The sequence below is a fragment of the Mugil cephalus genome, chromosome 3 (genome assembly GCF_022458985.1).
Source record: "Mugil cephalus isolate CIBA_MC_2020 chromosome 3, CIBA_Mcephalus_1.1, whole genome shotgun sequence".
Taxonomy (NCBI): Eukaryota; Metazoa; Chordata; class Actinopteri; order Mugiliformes; family Mugilidae; genus Mugil; species Mugil cephalus.
In genome coordinates this window covers 9,634,191-9,654,242 of record NC_061772.1, presented here as the reverse complement: position 1 = coordinate 9,654,242, position 20,052 = coordinate 9,634,191, and the positions used below count along the sequence as shown (strand labels likewise).

The 20,052-nt window shown below is 41.5% G+C and overlaps 1 protein-coding gene across 1 annotated transcript in view; it reads left to right on the top strand.

Annotated features, from left to right (window-relative positions):
* kiaa1549lb (KIAA1549-like b) overlaps positions 1-20,052 on the top strand; it is a 57,468-nt gene that overhangs the window by 14,140 nt on the left and 23,276 nt on the right. The window contains exons 2-4 of the mRNA XM_047581503.1: positions 11,329-11,628; positions 14,758-15,234; positions 15,347-15,462. Coding sequence (XP_047437459.1) covers positions 11,329-11,628; positions 14,758-15,234; positions 15,347-15,462 — 893 coding nt within the window. The remainder of the gene's footprint in view (positions 1-11,328; positions 11,629-14,757; positions 15,235-15,346; positions 15,463-20,052) is intronic.

Sequence of the window (20,052 nt, the reverse complement as noted above, 5' to 3'; positions counted from 1 at the left end):
TGCCCATTTACTACTACACTGACAGTGTAATATTTCCTATAGGCTTTGGCAAAACATAACTAATGATGATAACTTAAAAAAGCTATCGTCATTCACCCGTAGAGTTGCATAAACTGCAATTTAAGTTTGTTTTCATTATCATCTCTTCTCTTAATGAGCTGACCCATGATTCACTTTACAAATAATGTAAAAAAAAAAAAAAAAAAAAAAAACCTATTGCAGTTTCCCAAATGTCACGCTGACATATTTCTTTTCTCCAACCATCATTTCAAACCTCCGTTCAGTTTACTACACAAAAACTGAACCACGTTTTGCTTAGAATAGTGAAGCAGTTAATTTATTTTTTGTTCTAAGTCAATGATTTTCTTCGAGGATCACTTGAGGACTTCTGAACCTGAGAACCCATCTATTTGAGAGTAAATGATTGATAGGGATAAAAATCTTTTCAATTGGTTCGCTGCCCCAGAGCAGCTATCTGCGTCAAATTATGTTTGCTGAAGCTGCATGTCTTTACCCCTGATTGACTCACTTGATTCTCTGTATATACCACTGACTTATTGAGATGTGAGTTTTGCTGTTATCCTCCCATGCTCTCACGTGAGCCGATGCCAAGTCAACAAAACAGCAGACGTCATCCTGGTTAAATTAGTCGCTCGCTGGAAACACGATGTACAGACAAGTGTTGGTACCTGTTATTCACAACTTCACTGTGTTACTGTCCCGAAAAGGCAGCCTGTGAAAGTCTTGAGGACAATTTAGAATTTTTTTCTGGATAGCTAAGTTACACTTTCCAAATCTGTAAGTTGACTCCACACAACTCAACTCTCCAGAGTGAGACTTCTCCTTGAGCAAAACTTCTACGGTGAGATCCTTTCCATAGCCACGTATAGTAACATTGTGAACCTGTCAGGGACAAAAACAAGCAGGTTTTGTCTGTGATGGTGCAGATGGTGCCCTGTAGGATTATACTGTGTCCATTTTGCGGTTTCTGTGTATATTATTGTTGATAAGTTGTTGACAGATTTTTTCCATTTAAATCTTGGGTCTTCAAAGTTTTTGAGGCCAATGACCCCCAAACTGTTGGGGAGATGAATTAGGGACTCCCTACTTACTATATGTGTTATATATTAAATTCAGCAGTAGTGCTATTTATAAATATACATCATTAACATTTTTCACTAAATATTAAGGTAATACACAGGTTCAAATATTCATTTTTTTTTATTTCAAACGTGAACAACAGTAGGGTGGCCATAGAACTGCCTTATATACTAACAGAGTCAATGTGTAATATGATTGGCTCAGCGGTGATAGAGGCGGGGCCTACTATGTACAGGAGGCTAAGATTGTCAGGTCTTATCTAGTGTGGCGCTCTGTGTGAGACAGTGCAGTGTGAAGTGGTGACTGAAAGATAACGTCTTCTTCCTCCGTTTATCCCTTAACTAAAATATGTTGGATTCATGTTAATGTGTATTTATAGAAATTGTGTGGGGGAAAATTAAAAAAATGTCTAATCAACCAAAGCTTCTGTGACCCTCCCAGCAGTACCTCCTGTTGAAGACCTATGCTGTGAATCATATTTAACTCAAAAAAGTGAAGAAATGAGATGCCTTGAAGTACCAACAGCGTAATAAGTGCTGTCCTCCAAAATCCATACGCATCAACATTGGGAAGTTACTTCGTGACCTCTGATCGTGGAGCTTTGTGTTTATGCATTTTGAGATTCTTGTGCTCGACTCTTGTGTGTGGATTTCACAGGCGATCCTGGAGGCTTAAGGGGCTTATCCTACCTTATATCATTCATTGCCCTCCTGCCTATATCGTTCGCAAGGCTCAGCTAACCTTTAAGGTGCTGTATTCAATAAATACAATCAGAGTCCATACACCTGCTTAGTCTCACAGGTGATTGGTTTTTCCATCTCGGGGTCTGGACCTCTCAAGGACTTGTGAGTCGAACATGCGGCCGTGAGGTATGATTTATTACCCTGTCTGTTTCATTTTAATTGTCTGCTTTTCATTAATTCAAGCTTTTCCTAGTGAAGCATTGAATGAGTCAAAGGCCTCTGATCGTTTGGCTTTCTTAGATTAGCAGCTCTACCACCTTGCATGCATGATCAAGGTCAAGCATTGGATAGATGTTTTTTTTCTTTGTAATGTCGCTTCAGAGCCTTACAAATTGCCTGTTTTTGCACTGTTTTGAAGAGGCAATTCGATTTGACATGGAAGGCATGAATTATGCATGGATTCAATGGCATTAGAGTCACTTTATTCACCAAGTACAATAGATGCACTTATTAATGAGTGATGTTAAAACGTCAGAAGCGAGATGCCAGCAGTGGAAATTTAACATGAACAACTTGTTAGTAGAGTCATTTGGGATAATTAGTATTAATGGCATAAACAAATTAGACTTTTTAGGGGTTAGTGACTGACCAGAATTCTCTATTCATCTCTTGCATGGAAAAACACTGAAAGAATAAAGAGCAATCTGCAGTCCAGCACGCATTTATTTTTATGACTTATCACTATTTGCTTACCTGCGCTCATCCTTTGTCATGCTCCAAAAGATAATCACAATGAGATAAATTGCAAGGAAGGACAACATTTATCTGCATTTGTGATAAATATGGCTTAATGTTCAAGGTGCTGCGCTGCACCTGTAAGAATATTATTTCACTGTGCGGGAGTTTAGAGCAGGGCATGTAAGACACAGCCGGTGCGATGTTCAGCACTCCGTCCCTTTACAGGACGAGCTCTGACTTCCTCTGAAGTCTCTCTGAGGGCCCAATTAGACGGTCAGAGGCACAGACATGTGAGCTCCTCTACAGCAATACCAGAATAGAGTAGCAGAAGCTGACACAGGTGACTGGCCTGAACTTCACCTGATGGGATCTGATGGTCTTTTGAATAGCAGTCACGCTGCACATGCTTTATTTTTGTAGATCTATTTTTATTAATAGATTGTAAATTTGTAATTTAGTGAGTTTGCTGTAGTGCATTTTTTAATTTAAAGTTATGTGCATGTCAAATTAGCATTAAAAAAACTAGACTGTGATGTCGCCTGTACTTGGACTACAAAGTTGCACTTGAGCACACGGCAGAGACCACGGCCAAGGGCCAGCTGGCAACATACATTCTGCTCCTTCATTGAAAGGAAATCTCTTCATACCAGCAGGTGGCACTAGTTAGTATTTGTCACTGAAAAGGGGAAACTGGTAGAGCTACTTATCTGGAAGGCTAGCAAGAAGGGCTATGAAACGTTTTACAGAGCCGTACGATGAAGACAGCCCCTCTCCTGAATCGCGCAGATTAGTTGGTCTATACTTTATTCAAGCACAGATGATCATGTTGTTATAATGGTGAGATATGGATGAAAAAACAGGAAGAGCCGTCTCTCTTGCGTTCTCTCTCACCCACTCATCCCGTCTTTAATTCAGAATTAGCTGAAAGACTGTCAACTGGAGTCAGCGGTATGGGCCACAGATGCTTACCAGCAGTCCTTCACCAGCAAACAGCCTTCTGTCTCTTTGCCCTGTTGTGGCCTTTAGAATTTCTAGATTCCAATGGTGGAATGTGCATATACTCGTTTTCGTTTTAGTCTACGACCTATTTATGCTGTACCTCTTCTCCATTCATCTTCAGAAGGAAACATTGTTCCTTTTAATCTACTATTTTATTTGACAAGTGAAATTCCCAACGTCTTTACCGTTTAGGATTATTGAGGAAAAAGAAAGAGAGGAAGAAAAGCGTCCTTACGTTATAAAATACAAAAACAAAGGAAAAGATTCAGCCAGTGATTTCCAAGCTTTTTTGGCTTGTAATGAATTTTGTAATGAATCAGAGTTTAGTTTGTACCCCTAGACATGCTCTGTTGGTTCTTAGCAGTTTCACGAGAGAAATAGAAAATAATTTTTACTCTTTCATTATTGCTATTAACATCCTGTCCCATAGGTTATCTAGTTTTCACTTTGAAGTAAATATTTCTATTAAAAACCAAACAGACCAGAACGAAGCAGTGTGTGCGCGTCTTAAATTCAAGGCCGACTACTGATTTTGTTCCAGTTTATGAAAATAGACTCAAGATTTTCTGTTTGAGGGCTTTTCTAATTTAGGTTGAACATTTAATCATACTCCATGACCCAGTATTGAGACAAGTGTAGAATGACTGACTAAACTTAATGTTGCAGTGCTACAGTTTGTAACCGAACCTTTAATTGGGAAAAAAATAAATGCGCTGTAGGAATTGTAGGGCTATGCCCCAAACTAAATGCTGTAAACACATCTATGTTCATCTTTGCCATGTGTGCAGTCAGCCGCTGTGTCGCTATCCAGATATGATGCCCTCCCTTCACAGCCTGTCTTGTCAAATGGCTGCTGTAATCCCATGACCCATCACAGCCCCCCGGTATGCAGCTAAACCCCTACACTTGTGTCCCTGCCCGCTCTGATTTCTATGACCTTAGGAGACGTCTGTGAGCTCCAGTTTGATAAAGTCCCTTCTCTCTCTTTCTGAAACATGCTCCCTCTGTATGTAGTCTGAGATTGTACCAGGATGGCATGGAGTTATTTTTAGAGTATGTAGTGGTATGTGTTGTATTATCATTCTGCTAATCTTTAATTAAGATAAAAAGGCAGCGGCATGTAAATTTTTTTTGGTGACGCCGTGGCAAGATAGTGGACTTTTATTTACCTTTGCTTTTATCTCTGAGTTCAGAGGCCAGCGTTGCCTCTGGCAAGTAAGATGACTTATTTTTGGAAGTCTGCGCTTGCCTGGAGAATCATGGTGAGGCCTCTGACTTCCAGACTTCTTGTCTTCCCCCGGCAGGGTTCATCGTATCGCTTCACGCATCAAAGGAATATTTTACCCCTGAAATATTCTTACAGGCTTATATCCCATTAGTCTTTAATGATCAGTGCACACGTCCGCTTATAATTCAAGAAATGCTTGCGAAATACTTGACGTGTTGATGAACAACCTAAGATTTCTATGGTACTCTTACATATTTAAATGTCAATTTATTAAATATTGTTGCATTTCATTTCATAGTTAGTGAGGCTCCTTCAGGTTCCTGGCATTATTTCATACTGTTTCACTGGAATGATTTTCAGGCCTTTTTTTACAGTAGATAATTTGGCATGTCACAACAGGAACATCGCTGGTGTTAATGAGAAAAGTGACTGGAGTGTCAGGGTCCTGGGATTGTGCGTGCTGGAACACTGCCATATTTTTATATACTGAAGGCAACCTCTTTAACTGCACATCTAAAGTTCTGGTATATTTTTGAACAAAACTGATTTTTATGATGATAGATAGATAGATTTCTTCTTGAAAATACATAACTGACAATCTAATAATAATATCAGATGGGTCAGTCAGCTATCACTCCTGCAAAAATTCTTTCTCTTGAAGATCTTTCATCAAAGCTATAAACACATGCAACATTTATTTAGTCTCTTTGGTGCCAGAAGCGTTTCACAACGCTCCTGCGTTATATACTCCTGGTGATCGGTAATCGGCCAATGTTGTATATTAATATCAGGATACTTTGAGATCCAGAAAATCTAATGTTAGTTACAAAAACTGAATTATTACACCCTGCGATGTGTTTTATGTCAACCTGCAGTCATTGGTTTGGATGATGGCAGAGCCTGTTGTGGTGGCAAAATATAAACGCAAAATATTAACACAAAGAAAAGGATGAGTTCAGCACTACTTCTTACGCTACTGTAAGAAGAGGGAGACAATAGTTCTGCACTGCAGGTTTAAGGTCATTAAAGACTTTACATCACCTCTGTATTCATTTATATTATAACTGTATTAGAAAAGGAAAAGTTCTATTATAACTTTTCACTGCTGATATATTCATTTTCGAGCCCTTACCATTACACAAGACTGTAAACTGAAATATGAACCCTCTTCCATATATTTGTGTATATGCGTTAAATGAATGTCCTTAAACCACAGTTCAGTCTAACGCACAGTTATTTATAGCCACAGTCATTAAGAAATTTTATATATTTATATACAACATATTTATATTAGAGGCAGATGACAATTGGGATAGTTAGACTGAGCATGTTTTTTGGGAGGGATACTACTATATGCTGTGATTCATGTCGTACTGCAGTCCAGTTGTCGTTCTTTTCTTATGGAGACAGTGAGGCCCAACAGTTATTGCGTGATAACAGAGAGACTGATGGAAAAGCTTCTTTCCTCGGGAACACATTCGTTTCCGCACTACGTCTGTAACAGACCGTGTCGTTCTGCTGAACCGCACCAATACATTCATTAATTCACCGAACTGTTCCAGCACCTTCATTTCTGATTTTACATAATGAGGCAGAGAAATCAATTAATTTTGGCTCCTCTTCCTCTGATTTTTGCCGAGAGCATCTGAGCAAGCAGATATACAATCACCCAAGTGAGAGTGGAGGAAAAAAGTCCCCTGTCACCTCCCTAAAAGTTTTGAATTATGGCACTCTGGCATTCGGCAGGGACATTTTACTAATGTGTACCATCCAGAGATGTAGAATACAGGTTAGAATTTGTTCCGTGTTTTGCAGCTTGCCTCATCTACAAAAATCGGTGTAACTGTGAACATCATATTGCTCAACCCTCAACGAGGATGCTTCAAACGCAGGGACAAGGGCAGTGGAGAATAGCTTTGTTAAGCAGTAATAGGAGTGGACAGCCTGCAACAACATAAGCTGTGACTACAGTGTCCTGAGCTGCATCAGGACAGAAGTCAGTGTGTCGACATGTCAGGCTCAAAAAGCCAAACAGCTTCAGCGGAAAAGGCTGACTCTCATCTGGAGGGAGTGAGGGATAGAGAGGCGAAACAAAAAGACAAGAGAAAGAAGGAGGGGAGAAAAAAATGGGCAGCAAGAGAGTGCTCAGCTTTCACTGAGTCAGTGTGTATTGTCCAGTGACGGCTCTTTTCCTCTAAGGATGCTTTTTTTGAGCCCGGCTTATAGATTTTTTTTTTTTTGTGTGTGTACTGATTGTTGAATGCTGATGAATACAGAAACAAGATTGCCATTAATGTATCAAGGTTACACAAACTTCCAAATAATAAGACAATGAAAAAGAGAGTGTCCCCTTGCTACTGTCACTTGCAGATTTGCTGTGGAGGTTTCAGGACGGTTTTTATAAAGTTTTATTGATGCTATATGCATAAAATTGAATTGGATTGAATTACATTGATAAATGCCCAGATTTGCATTTTTATCTGCATCAAATACACATGCTGTATGTCATAGACAGTTATGAGGGATATTACACTTAGTTTCACTCGTGCCCTGTAAACGCCCTATATTGCAATGTTAACAAATACATAGGCCTTGTCCTCTGCCAATAAGTAACATTACAAGATAATGGAAAATGCTCAGATGTAGCCCGACAATACAACAAGTATTCGTGGTCAACAGACTGAGTAATGACAATTACACAACAGCATCTATTTAAGGCTTGAAAAAACCAACTGTCCCAAACTGCCTGTCACTCCAGACGAAGTAATAGTATTGGACTGACTAAAAGTGTGTTTCTCTGCTTTCCAATTATTTACAAGAGTGTTTTTTTTTCTTCTACTTTCCAAATTTACACAATCAAACAAATTTTTGGACCTGCCTGATGGTTGCATTTCAGATTTTTTTTAAAATCGAAATGCAACCATCAGGCAGGTCCAGAAACATATTAACTTCCTTGTCTGCGGTAATGGATGAGTGTACGTGTGAATGAACACATCTCTGCGTGTTTGCAGGGTTAAGTGTCCGCTGGGCTCTGTTCCATACAGCTGATGCATGTCTCATCCTGCTGTGCTGTTTGCACCATCTGAAAAAAAAAAAAAAAGAAGAGGCATAGCGTTGTGAGTGTGACTTCCTCCCTCCCATCCGTGCTGTCACCTCAGCAGTGCTGCCCGAAATCACTGCCAAAGCCTACTTCCCCTCCTCCCGCGGCCCACCACAGACATGCTTCTACACTGACGAAAACGATGTAAAATGAATATCCTCATATACTTTTTTTTTTTTTAAATCCGAATTTTAATAGAACAACAGCTCGAAGCAGTCATGTAACCCTTTGCCTTGCACGAACAGCCGAAACATAAGAGGTACTTTTAATTCACTTCCTTGGAAGGAGTTGACCGGGCTCCTCAAATCTGTTCTCTGCTCCCAGGGTTCCATCCAGCCCACTATTGAATTATACTCCCTTGTTTACCATTTTCCGCACATAAGAGAACAAAAACAGCTCAAAGCAAAAGGAGAAGCTGTGTATAATATGAGTGGAACAGCGGGAGCCTCAGCAGTGTCATGTCTGTGTCCTGGTAGCTCAAAGATAGTGCTGGCTGCAGAGGGTGAAAAATCAGTGTGGAAATTAGGTTTGGGCTTTGGGTGAGCTGGTTGGAGAAGGTTTTAGAGACAAGTCTGGATGTGCTGTAGTAAAGAGTATGGTGAGTAAAGAGCACGTTTTGAGTGACCATTGCATCGATCCTGCATGCCTGAAATACCGATTTCTTATTCGAGGTGATTCCAAATTCAAGTTACGTTTATGTTTTTGTGAAATAGTCATCCCCAGCCTTACCTTTGTGGCAGCTTCCACCACACGAAAATGTCCTAGGTGTCTTTTGCATTGTGTACACACAATATTTTTGAGATAGTAAAATTCTAAATACTGTTGCTGCAGTCTTGAGGAATGGTTTCTTATGTTAGCTTACCTACCTATTTCTATGTCAAAAATGTCACTCAAAAAATAAAAAAAGCTGATCACAATGTCCATAGTTCAAAATTACAGTATAATACACAGAATTATAAGATAAAATAATTTAAAAAACAATAAAAAAAAAAAACACTTGTATTTAAAGTCAAGTTGAATAGCGCAAGTACTAATACAAACCACTGTTTACTTGCTATAATGACATATTTGAAGTGACTTTAAAGAGACAGGAGCCTGGTGATGAGGAATTGTGAAAGTAAATCAGTTCTGTTGTGAATGTGCCTCAGACTAAATGGCCTTCAATTCAACCTCTTGCTTCTTTCCATTTTTGTTTCCCAGCCAGTCCTTCCTCATCTTCTTTCACTGATTCTCTCTCCACTTATCTGCGCGCCTTGTCCTCCACAGTCCATTGTTAAAGCCCTCCCACCAGCTCAGCTCTGTCAGAGCAGGTGGCAAACCACAGGTGGACCCCACACCTCCGTTTGGACTGGCGTAAATCCCACACACCCAAATTCATGTTGCCACTGAGCTCGCTAATCAATGTGGACGACATGGGGGTGGGTTGGGGTAAGAAGCTCTTGCTTTGACATCCAGGTGGTGTGTCTCACTGACCTCTTAGTGGCCTTGAAGCATGGCCTTTATTTTGTTGGCGCCCTTTTGTGCATACGGGAGTGTAATTCCATTATTTCCTCACTTCCTTTTTTTTTTTACATCACTAGTTCTTAAGAATGGATTAAAAATGGCAGTATACCAATTTCAATCATCACATTTTAAGCATGTATTGAATAAAGGGTATTAAGTGGGATCGCGAATACAGCATGAAGAGGCTGGCTTTAAGAAACGAATACTGGCATTTAATGTAATTCAGTGATTTATTCCTGTGAAAACAAATGATTAAAGGCATTACACCAATCCACTGGGAGACTGGTGACATTTAAGAGTGCATTCCAGGTTAGTAAATAAATTTGTAGGTCTTAGATTCTATTGCAGGTACATATTTAATATAGTGCAAATATTAAATGGGAGGGAAAAAAATCCATGCCAGCTGTGTGAGTACACACTGCCTCAGGCTAACCATCGAGTGCAATTCTGAAAACACGGCCTCAGAGGCCCTACATTTCTGCAGAATGAGCCGGACAGCTCTCTGAATTTTACAGGTTATGCTCAAGTGTGTCTTTATTACAGCAAATGGAATTGGAAACAAAATAGGCAAAAGTGAGTATTTTTTTTCTATATTTGTATTTGAAAGGATCTCAAAAAACTCCTCTCCTGCTCATGTGCCTCCAATGCTGCAGGGTTTGCGTTTTAGTGTTAGCTGGATGCGTTTCATCAGGGAGGAACGCGCTGGAGTGTGACATGACTGCAAAGCTTTATAAGTGGACCAAAGAAGCTATGTTGAATATGTGCTAGGAGTAAAAGGGGAGCAAAGGACAGGAATGGATGCTAGGCAAGTCGATGTCAGCCATATTGTTGCAAATAATCACCTCCACCCTCTTCATAGCTTTCTTTTTGCCTTTTACTTAGGCATCCTTTCTGCAGAGCTGCAGAACGCTCTGACATGAGTCCATTGTGTGTTTTTAGAAGCGGCTTTATCTTTGCCATACATTAGCACACAGCTGCTATCTTTTGAATAATTTCATTTGTTCCACTTTGAAGATTGACCCTTTTTTTCTCCTGCTAGTTCTGCCCTTGGTATTCAGAGGCTACAAGAAGGATCTGTTTACAACCCAAAACCTAGCTTATGTTTGCACTGTACGTTCATTCATCTGTACATGTACACAACCTGAACCTTACGTGGACGTGTGACACACCTAACTCTTGTAATAGCTCCATTTGTCTTGTTCAGAGAAGGTAGTTCTATGGCGACATGCAGGCTGAACGAAAAAGCAGCTTAGGCAGCTTGATTTTCACACCATCAGTTAATAGGACGCGGCATCAACATGACGCTTCATGCAGTTTCTTGGCTTAAAATAGTCCATTATCCATTATATTTCTAAGACAATAATCCTTTAATTTGAATCCGTCAATGTAATTCTTACATACATACATCCCCGTCTGTTCTTTCTATTCTTTTAGCACTCTCCAAGAGGAACCAAGCGTTGTTACGTACAGTAGATGTTACATCTCTGAGATTTCTGGGCTGTGGGGTGGTGCATAATAAGTCCAACGACTCTCTTGGTAGCTCTGTAAGGTCCATGCCGGCCTAGCTCAGCTCTTATCTTACACAACCTGACCCCAGTTAGCCCAGGTATCACACCATATTGTGTGGTCCGGAAGTGTTCAGCAGTAGGCATTCATCATTAGCTGCTGTATGCATTGACAGAGTTCGTGTGGTTTCTCTCACTACCAGAGGAGGAGGACAAAAGCATTTCCACCAGTATTAGTTTAGTATTGACTTACTGTAACATTTTTAATTGCTGACTTGAGGCATTTTTTCCAGGTAAGTTTTGGTTTAAGTGCATGTAGAAATCATCCCGGTCAGCGTATTGGCCAGTGTTAGTATGTTGGTGTCCATACACTTGTTGATTGATAACTAACCACAATTATCAGTGGGGAAATGGAAATGAAATGTAACTTTATTATTAATTTTTAACCACCCCTTTTTCTTGTATTCACAGAAAAATCCACCTACGATGCCTCCGGCTCCTCACCTTTACCGGGTGACCCTGCAGTCACAGGTGCTCTTGCTCACCCCATGGTTAACCTCTCGGGGACGGAGGAGGTTCATTCAGATGGCGACACAGAGTCTGAGGGGGAGGGTTTATCAGGGCGGCCTGCTTTTTCTTCTGTATTAACTGTGATGGCAGAAACTGTCAAACATCCAGTGAGCCTTGGTCAAAGTAGAACCTTGCCGACTATCACAAGGGATGAGACCCAAACCACCCAATGGCCTTCACATAGTTCCAGCCAGGCACCGGGTATGTCCTCCCGCATGTCTCAGAAACACACCACAAAATCTCAAGTTGCTGGTTCGATCGACTCTAGGTCATCACATGCATCCTTTGTGGATGGAAGCAAGAATGTTTCATCCTATGCATCATTAACTGCATCTTCTACTTCATTGACAACATCAGCATCTTCCTCAGCTCCATCCACGTCCTCTGTTTTATCATCCCTTGTGCCTCTGTTTTCGCAATCATCTTTCACTGAGTGGAGACACAAAATGGCTTCATCACAAAGTCAAAAGACAGAGTCCAACTCCGTGCCTCAGGCAGACAGAGAAACATTATCACCAGCAGAGTCTCAGGATTTGACGGACAGTCTAGAAGCAGCGCAATCCACCACTCATTCAGTTGTTGTCCTTCCAGCTATTACACGGGAAATGCAAGGCACAACAACCAAGCCGCCGTACTTTCAAAGGGAAACCGCCTCTGAAAATAGCAATAACAGGTCAGAACACTCGTCACAGGATCAAATCCAGGAAGTGAGTGAAATAAAGGCACCATCAGCCAGCACATATACTTTATATTCTACTACTAATAACTATCAAAATCTTTTAAATATTTTATACGGACCCACTCACACCCAGAACCAAGGTATAAAACCTGTGTCTGCCAATAATCTTGAAGTTAGCACCTCGTTTCATTCCAGTCAAGGGAGTCAAACTGCTCAAAGACTAGAGGGAGCTTCACAAAATCCAGCATCACCACTGCTGCCTGCCCATCTTAAAGGCTATTCAGTTTCAGGTCATGCCACAGAGCAGATGTCTATCCAAACTGCATACAAGGGAAAGGAAGAAAAGAAGGCAGCAGGTAGTCACACTTTTGTTCACAATCTCAGTTCACATTTAATAAATCCAACTGTATCACCAGCACTTTTTACAGCTTCCTCAGAAGCTCCGCCAGACACCAAACTAACACGTATCCACTCTGGCATGGTGTCCTTAGAGCATGCATCCAATCCTGGTGATTTACTGATGGCAGCGAGTCGCAGCAGTCCCACAGTTCCTGCCATCAATGTAATTTACAGTCAGGGAGAGGTAGCAAGAGCAGAGCTCAGACCTGTTTCCTCTCAAGCTCACCTAAATAACTCACGTTCATTCTCAGTGCTAACACCTGAGGCCACCACCGGTCACATCCTCAACTGGATAACCAGAGCAGCAACAACCTTGTCCCCGTCCGAGTCACATTTGCATGATTTACAGAGAAGCAATGTCAGAACTTTCCAGGAATCTGTAACGCAAACTCTGTCTTCCAAGGGCGTAACTCAAGAGCACAGAGGATGGACTGCACTACAACTGATGTTTTCCTCCAGTAAGACAACATCTCTTTCAGAGCCAGTGGAACTGGCAAAAGATATGGCCTATAAAACAATGCACGAAAGTCCTTCACACCTCGCTCAACCTGCATTCTTAATTCTCAGTAACAGTCCAAACCATAATAACTCAGAGAATATATCTTTAAATAGTGAAGTTAATTTTGCGGATGATCCTAAAGCCATTTTATTGCCACAAACAGAAAGACCTCTTCAAACACGATCTTTGCTTAGTTTCCTACACAACACTCATATTCCTGGTTTATTTTCCAAACTATCTGAACAACCAGTGGTGTGGTCACCTGAAACCTCTGCTCATAAAAAATCCGATGGTGCTGTTGAGACCCAACCAAGTGCACAAAATAATCAAACGTGGCAAGTTGCTGTTGCTCACATGTCACGTGAAAATGATCCTGTAGAGCATCTCCACAGTTACGATGCCGAGGGCTCTATTTCTCCTTTATTTAATGGAAATGAAGCGTCTACTCTGATCAGAGACTCTGGATTTTACAAGAAAGACATTCCACCAGGGCCGTTCGTGACACACTTCCCATCTCCCCCATCAAAATATTTCTTAATGCTTAATAAAGGGTCTGAAGGCAGAATATCTTCTGCTGACATCCCTCTCCCCCCAGTAACATTTGATTCTGCATTAGAGCCCCTTAAAAGTCTTTCTCATAAAGATGATATAACACTGGTGGACTATTATGAGCAGTCCTCTCCTTCCTTTTGGTCAAAAATCCTCCTAACACAGAGACCAAACCCTTCCCCTCCCACTCAGGGACCAATCATCAGTGTAAGTAGTGATAAATCACATTTTTATTTCAGCAGACAAACAACCATTGCCTCCGCTGCTTCCTCTGCTGTAACTACTTCCTCCAGCGATGGACAAAACAGCATGGAGACACTGAGTGCTATTTTCAGCTTTGGCACAAAACTAATGGCACCGTATACAAAGTGGAAAGCCACCAAGCTTATGCCTTTTCAAAGCAGTGTTTTTAAATCAGAAAATACATCTACTGGCTTTGATAGGCCAAAATCTAATTTACCAGCAGATGGGCCGTCCCATGAACAGCCAAAGCTGGAAGACGGACAAATGGGTATGCTGAATTCAGCAGCTGCTGTCAGTGATCCATATCCCCATTATCCAACTGTTGGGGAATATCCATCGTTTACCTTTGTTAAAGGAACTGCAGACTACAAGGAACCTAGCTTGAATCTTTCCCCAGCTAATCTCAGATCTGCTACGGCTGTCAATGTGCAACAAGGAGCTACTTTAGACACTGCTGTCACATCAGCATGGGGTTCAGATGTTTTTCTGCCCCACTCTCACATAAATACTGACTCTGTATCATCTTCACATGTTACTCCTCTTGCATTTGGGTATAAAAGCCAGCACGGCTCCCCTCAGGCAAACCTTCCCTCTCGTGAATCTGCATTTGATTCTGCTGCCCCGCATCCAGACAGCAACCCTGACAGCAATGCGACTGATTTAATTATGAAAACGTCAGCTTTACCATATGACCGGGTGTCGTCCCTTTCTTCATTTCATTCATCACCACCATCATCATCCTCATCCTACATGAATCCCTTCACTCTAGTGTCATCTTCGACAGTGAATCCCATTGATTTCATATCATTGGCAACACCAACCACGTACCCAGCTACTGCATCTTTATCTGTCTCTATCAAAGATGGACAACCCACTTCTTCATCGTCATCATCACCAAGTTTGACCTCATCATTAGATTCTGTTCACTCACAGGAATTGACTAAGAGGTTTGTTCTTACAGAGGCAGAAATGGATGAGTTAACTGCTGAAACACCCAGGGCAGTTGAGCTCACCTCTCCCAAAGAAAAAGAGGCCAGTCTAGCCCCCTCTCAATCACTCAGAACCACCCTTTCTGCTGGGCTCACCGAGAGGACATCTCAGGTATCACCTCTGACCCCACAACAGGACACCACAACGGCCTCCGTGAAGCTTACGATCACAACGCCAGCTTCTGCCACAAAGACCCTCGCCTCAGCCACGCCTTTCTTAAGAGTCACCACGCAACCAACCACCACTACCACACCGCAGCCCACGCTCGTGACCAGGAGAGCCACCACGACCATCAGGACGCAAACCAGCAGAAGAACATTCACGCAACCCGTCCCGAGAACGAGCCCTCCCAGGGGGGTCCCCACGGTCTTCATCTCCCCTTTCACCACTACCACAGAGGCGCCACCACAGCAGTGCAACATCACGGAGAGAATGTGGGTGAAAACAGGTAAACAATACTTTTTGCTGGAATAGAAAAAGAAAAGAAAATTGAAATTTCATTATGTCTCTGTCATAATTTGTCCGCTATGTCAGTTTTTCTCCCTTGTTTTGTCTCTTAGTTGTGTCCATCTACGTGAGGAGAAACAGGCTGGATAGTATTCAGAGGCAGAACCTCAGAAGGGGACTAAGTCAAGGTCTCAGGAAAGCTTTGAATGATACTGCTGCCCAAGCACAGGTCAGACTGATGTCTCTTATCGATGATTAATCAACTAATGTTTATGTCATCCAAAATTCTTTACAGCTGTATCTAAGTACTTATCTGTATTACCTACAGTAGGTGTGGAAATACACAGAATATAAAAGTGCTTCATACAACCAAATTATTCCTTTAGAAATGTGAATCCACAGCCCCCCTAGTGGTTACCCCTTTCTTGTGGTTTTATGAGTGTTTACTTTTATTTGCAATGAAGCTATAATGACAAAGTAATTTCCCTTGTGAATCATTAACGTCTGTCTAAGTCTAAGTCTAAGTTACCTTTGCATTAATCTCAACACAGAAGAAAGTTTAGAAAGTGCTCACAACTTCTGCATAGATACCAATATTGTCCCTTGTGTGGCCTTAAAGTGGCAGTTAGTGTCAGTCTAAACCTGGGTGTAGATTTATAGTCGCATGTTATTGCATAGTTAATTTAGTTTATATTATAACTCTTTATAGGTCAATTACTTGGACAATTTTCAACACTAAAGTGTTAGGCCCCGAGGGGCAAAATTGTGGGGAAAATGTCTAATCAACCAAAGATTGTTGTTGAAGACCTATGATTTAGACCATTACAGCATAAGTACTGATTCAGGCATTTGTCAACATAAACATTATCACGTTAGACAACATTAGGACCTCTTCTTGGTACCTAATAAAGCAGTATTGCTGCGTTCCCCCAGAGGTGGATCTTGAAGACCACATTTGGCCCTGATTGACCTGAGAATGTTTCCTTGATCTTCTCTTATTGGCTGAATGAAAACCACATGCTTCTCAGCCTCACTGGGCACCACAAGGAAGCTTCCCTTTATCACGTTCATTCTTTTTGAGATGCGATTTTCAGTAGACCGAAAAAGTGTGAAAGATTTTAACCTGAGAAGTAACTAAAGCTGTCAGACAAATGAAATGGAATAAACAGTACATCACTTGGCTCTTACATGTTGTGAAGCATAAATGTACTCTTGCATTAAACTATGTACTTGGGCATCTGTGGCTCAGTAGGAAGGACTGGAGAGTTGGTGGTTTGATCCCTAGTGCATGGACTACATGCTGAGGTGTCCTTAAACAAGACACTGGACCTCGAGTTTCTCTCAGCACTTGACACAAGTGTATAAATGTTGCAATATTACTGCAAGGCACTTTGATGACTTATAAACACAAGCCATTTACCTTTTTAGCATTAAATGGAAAAATATTAAGACTAAAATATAGTACATCCACCACCGCTGGTCAGTAAATGCAAATGTGTGTTAAGTCCACACTGTTGTTTTCATGCCTCCAGTCAGCGAGCATCAACACAGGTTGTGACAAGTTTGTTATGAAGAAAAAAAAACAGCCTCTCGCCTCAGTAGAGTTAGGACCAAAATGAATGCAGCGAAATCAGAACAGAAAAAAAAATCAGTCATCTGTAAAATATAAAGGACAGGTCCTCTGATGATGAGAATGTGGGTCACTGTAGGAAAGGCTGTGCACTGAGGTGAAGTCAAACTTGTCTTGCATATGACATGTAAAATATGACATTATGATTTACAACCTCAGACAGAAACAACATAACCGACAACTACATAACTCTTGGGAACGGTTCTTAACCGCATCCTCACTAGAAAACTGGAGGGTTATTAGCACATTTACCAAGGACCCTTAATGTAGGCTGTGTGAGAAGAGATGAGGACTAATATAGAAATTAGGTTGCCTGAATGTGTCCCTGGGTGATGTCACATATTTGAGTAACTGTACCAACATTAAAACAAGATGACTGTAGCAGAGCGGTAGATATTTACAAGAGACAGTCTATTCACCACAAAGCAATCTCACCAAAAGAATGGGCGCGCCAGATTTGGCTTAACAAAAACTCCAGAGGAAACCAATCTCAGCATTTCCCCTGCAATAATACCACAAACGGATCCAGTGTGCAAACGGTGATTGTTGTGTGTGTGTGGATTAGTCATTTGTGGAACCAGTCATGGCTCAAACTCCCCAGTAAGCCTCTAATACCTCCTCTCAGTGTGATGATAGGAGGACCTCTTACCTCAGAGAGGCTACATTAAACCAGAACTCTGCATTGCTTTTTGTGACTTGTTGTGTTCCTTTATTTCTCTTACAGACAATTACATCAGTGCAAGTGGTATGCTACACAGGATGCAAGCATGATCCTGTGCCCCATCCGAAGGCATCCCTAAGCTGTGTGATCTTTGTTCCTTATAACCACGAATTAGTGCACTAAAATACACATATATGCCGGATTATAACCGAGCACCATAGTAATTCAAAAAATACATGAAAATGGGGGCTGTTCAGACTTACTATTGGAAATGATGTTAGAAAAGATGATAAATATCTGCTCTCCGTGCATACTTGAATTGAAAGCGGTTGAAATCAAAATCGTTTTTAAGGCTTGGATGTGATACTTTCCCCACAAAAAAAGTCTTTCCTCTCAGTCTCCAGTGAGCTGAAGTGCCCCTAGAGTGTTGCGGTGTTGAGCAACTGTTAAGCGAATCTGCGTGTGTGCGTGTTTACTTGTGCGTGTGCGCGTGCGTAATCCAGTGAAATGTCTTACTGTATTGCATTTCCCAACGTGGAAGTATCAAATAATTGAGAGTGAGGCCGCGTGAGTTTGTCCTGCCCATGTGAAGGTCAGCGCTCTCACATGTTCACTCTCTCTATCTCTGTAGTCTCTGAAGGTGTCTTGCTTCAGTGCACTCCTGTCACCCATTTAAACATTGCTAAGGTTCCTTTCAGTGGCACTGCTTTCTCATCCAATAGGAAGGGAGCAGTTGGCTGGGGAAATTGCTTCTTTGTTTAATTAGGGGTTATAAATGGTAGGGAAGAGAGCGATGTGCCGAGCTGATGCTTAAAAGATGATGAGACGCAGACTATATGAACTGAACCGCAAAAAAAAAGGAAGTGTGGACTATTTTTGGTGTCTTTTGTGAAGTTGAGGAATGCCAAAACTGAGATCTGTTGGTTTAATCCGTTACCGTCTGTTACGCTCTTTCATATGAAGTTAGTATGCTCGAAATGCAATCCCTTAATAACACCTCCGCAAGGGCAAAGCCTGAGAGGATGAAGTGATAATAAAGGGCTCTTTTCACAGAGCAAGTAACAAGGCTGAATTGTGAGGAGGCAGAGTGGTGACTCCTAGCTACGGGGACCTGGCTCTCAGTGTTTCAGCCTGTGGATCTCCTTGTCAGCGCGGCCTTTCAGATGGGTTTAGATAACAGATCTGAATGGTTTCACCTCTCCTAGCTCTGTCATCGGCACCTTTCCGGATTCCACGTACTGCCGAGTTCACCGCAGAGTCAAACTTTGACTGAGAAACACACAGATTGTCGCATGTGAGGATGAAAGTGATACCTTACACGTCTTAGGTTAGAAGGGAAACGAACACAATTCTCTTTGTCCCAAACTCACATATTTAACAGTCTCATCTTTACTCTTTTCTCTCCCCTCCCACCGACCTTTCAGTCCCTTCCGATTCTCTTCACGTATTTGTATTCCATGATCACTCTTTCTCCTCTTTCTTCAGCTTTGATTAGTTCCTTTTGGAATTTAATCTTAAGTGCAATGTCAGTCCACTACAGTTCTAAAATCTTATCATGCAGCTTGTCAGCTAATCCGACTGATGTGATTCAGGGCACGATTCTGCCTATAAACAAACAGGCTTTTGAAGATTGACTGAAATCATTGTATATTAGCTGAACATTTTTCAAAGCATGCATACAATTTGCTTCAAGTTGGCCCTTTTCACAGAAGATCTTTTGCCTTGACGTAGATGGAAATGCACTTGTGCGACTCCTAACGGTGCTCTGTGCGAGTCAGGGGCCCCAGTAAACCTCGGCAGTACGACAACGAGTCAGCATGCACAGTAGCACGGCCCTGAAAATGAATGAGCCAATTCAACCATCTTTTATTCATTAATTTCACCGGTGCCTTTCCCAATATAACATGTCAAGAGATCATCTACGTGTTGGCAGTCGGTCCCAGTCTGTGACCAAATGTGATTTTGCATTGCTGACTTCACTTAGGAGGTAATAGCTGACTTCAAGTGTAACTTGTGAGTTGTCATTATATATCAAAAACTTGTGAGGTTATAACATTGGAAGTCATGTACAGAAAGTGCAACGTCGGCCATAAGTCATGAGGCATCTGTTGCCGTCTACTGGTGTCTGCGTTGACTCTAATTTTCGTCAATTACTATTCGAAACCAGTCGACAGCCACAGACTTGTCCTTCTTCACAGCCTTAGCGGTATTTTATTTCTCACAGGTAAGTATACCAGACAAACTGGAACAACCCAATGACAAACATCTGGGGTGTAGTTTATATAGTCTTGGTGTGTGTGTGTGTGTTACATGTCCTGCGTTGAGCCATAGATGTGTGCGATAAATGATAAGTTTGTGTGTATTGGGTTCAATATTGTGTGTGACTGCTGAACTTGTTCTTGGCAATAGAATAATTATTTCCAGTTTTTGACAAATTTTTGGTTCTGTGCCTGGAAATTCTCGCTGTTGTGATGTCCACGTCAGACTGACCTAAGCCAGACTGACCTGGACATGACGTGTCTGGTGTG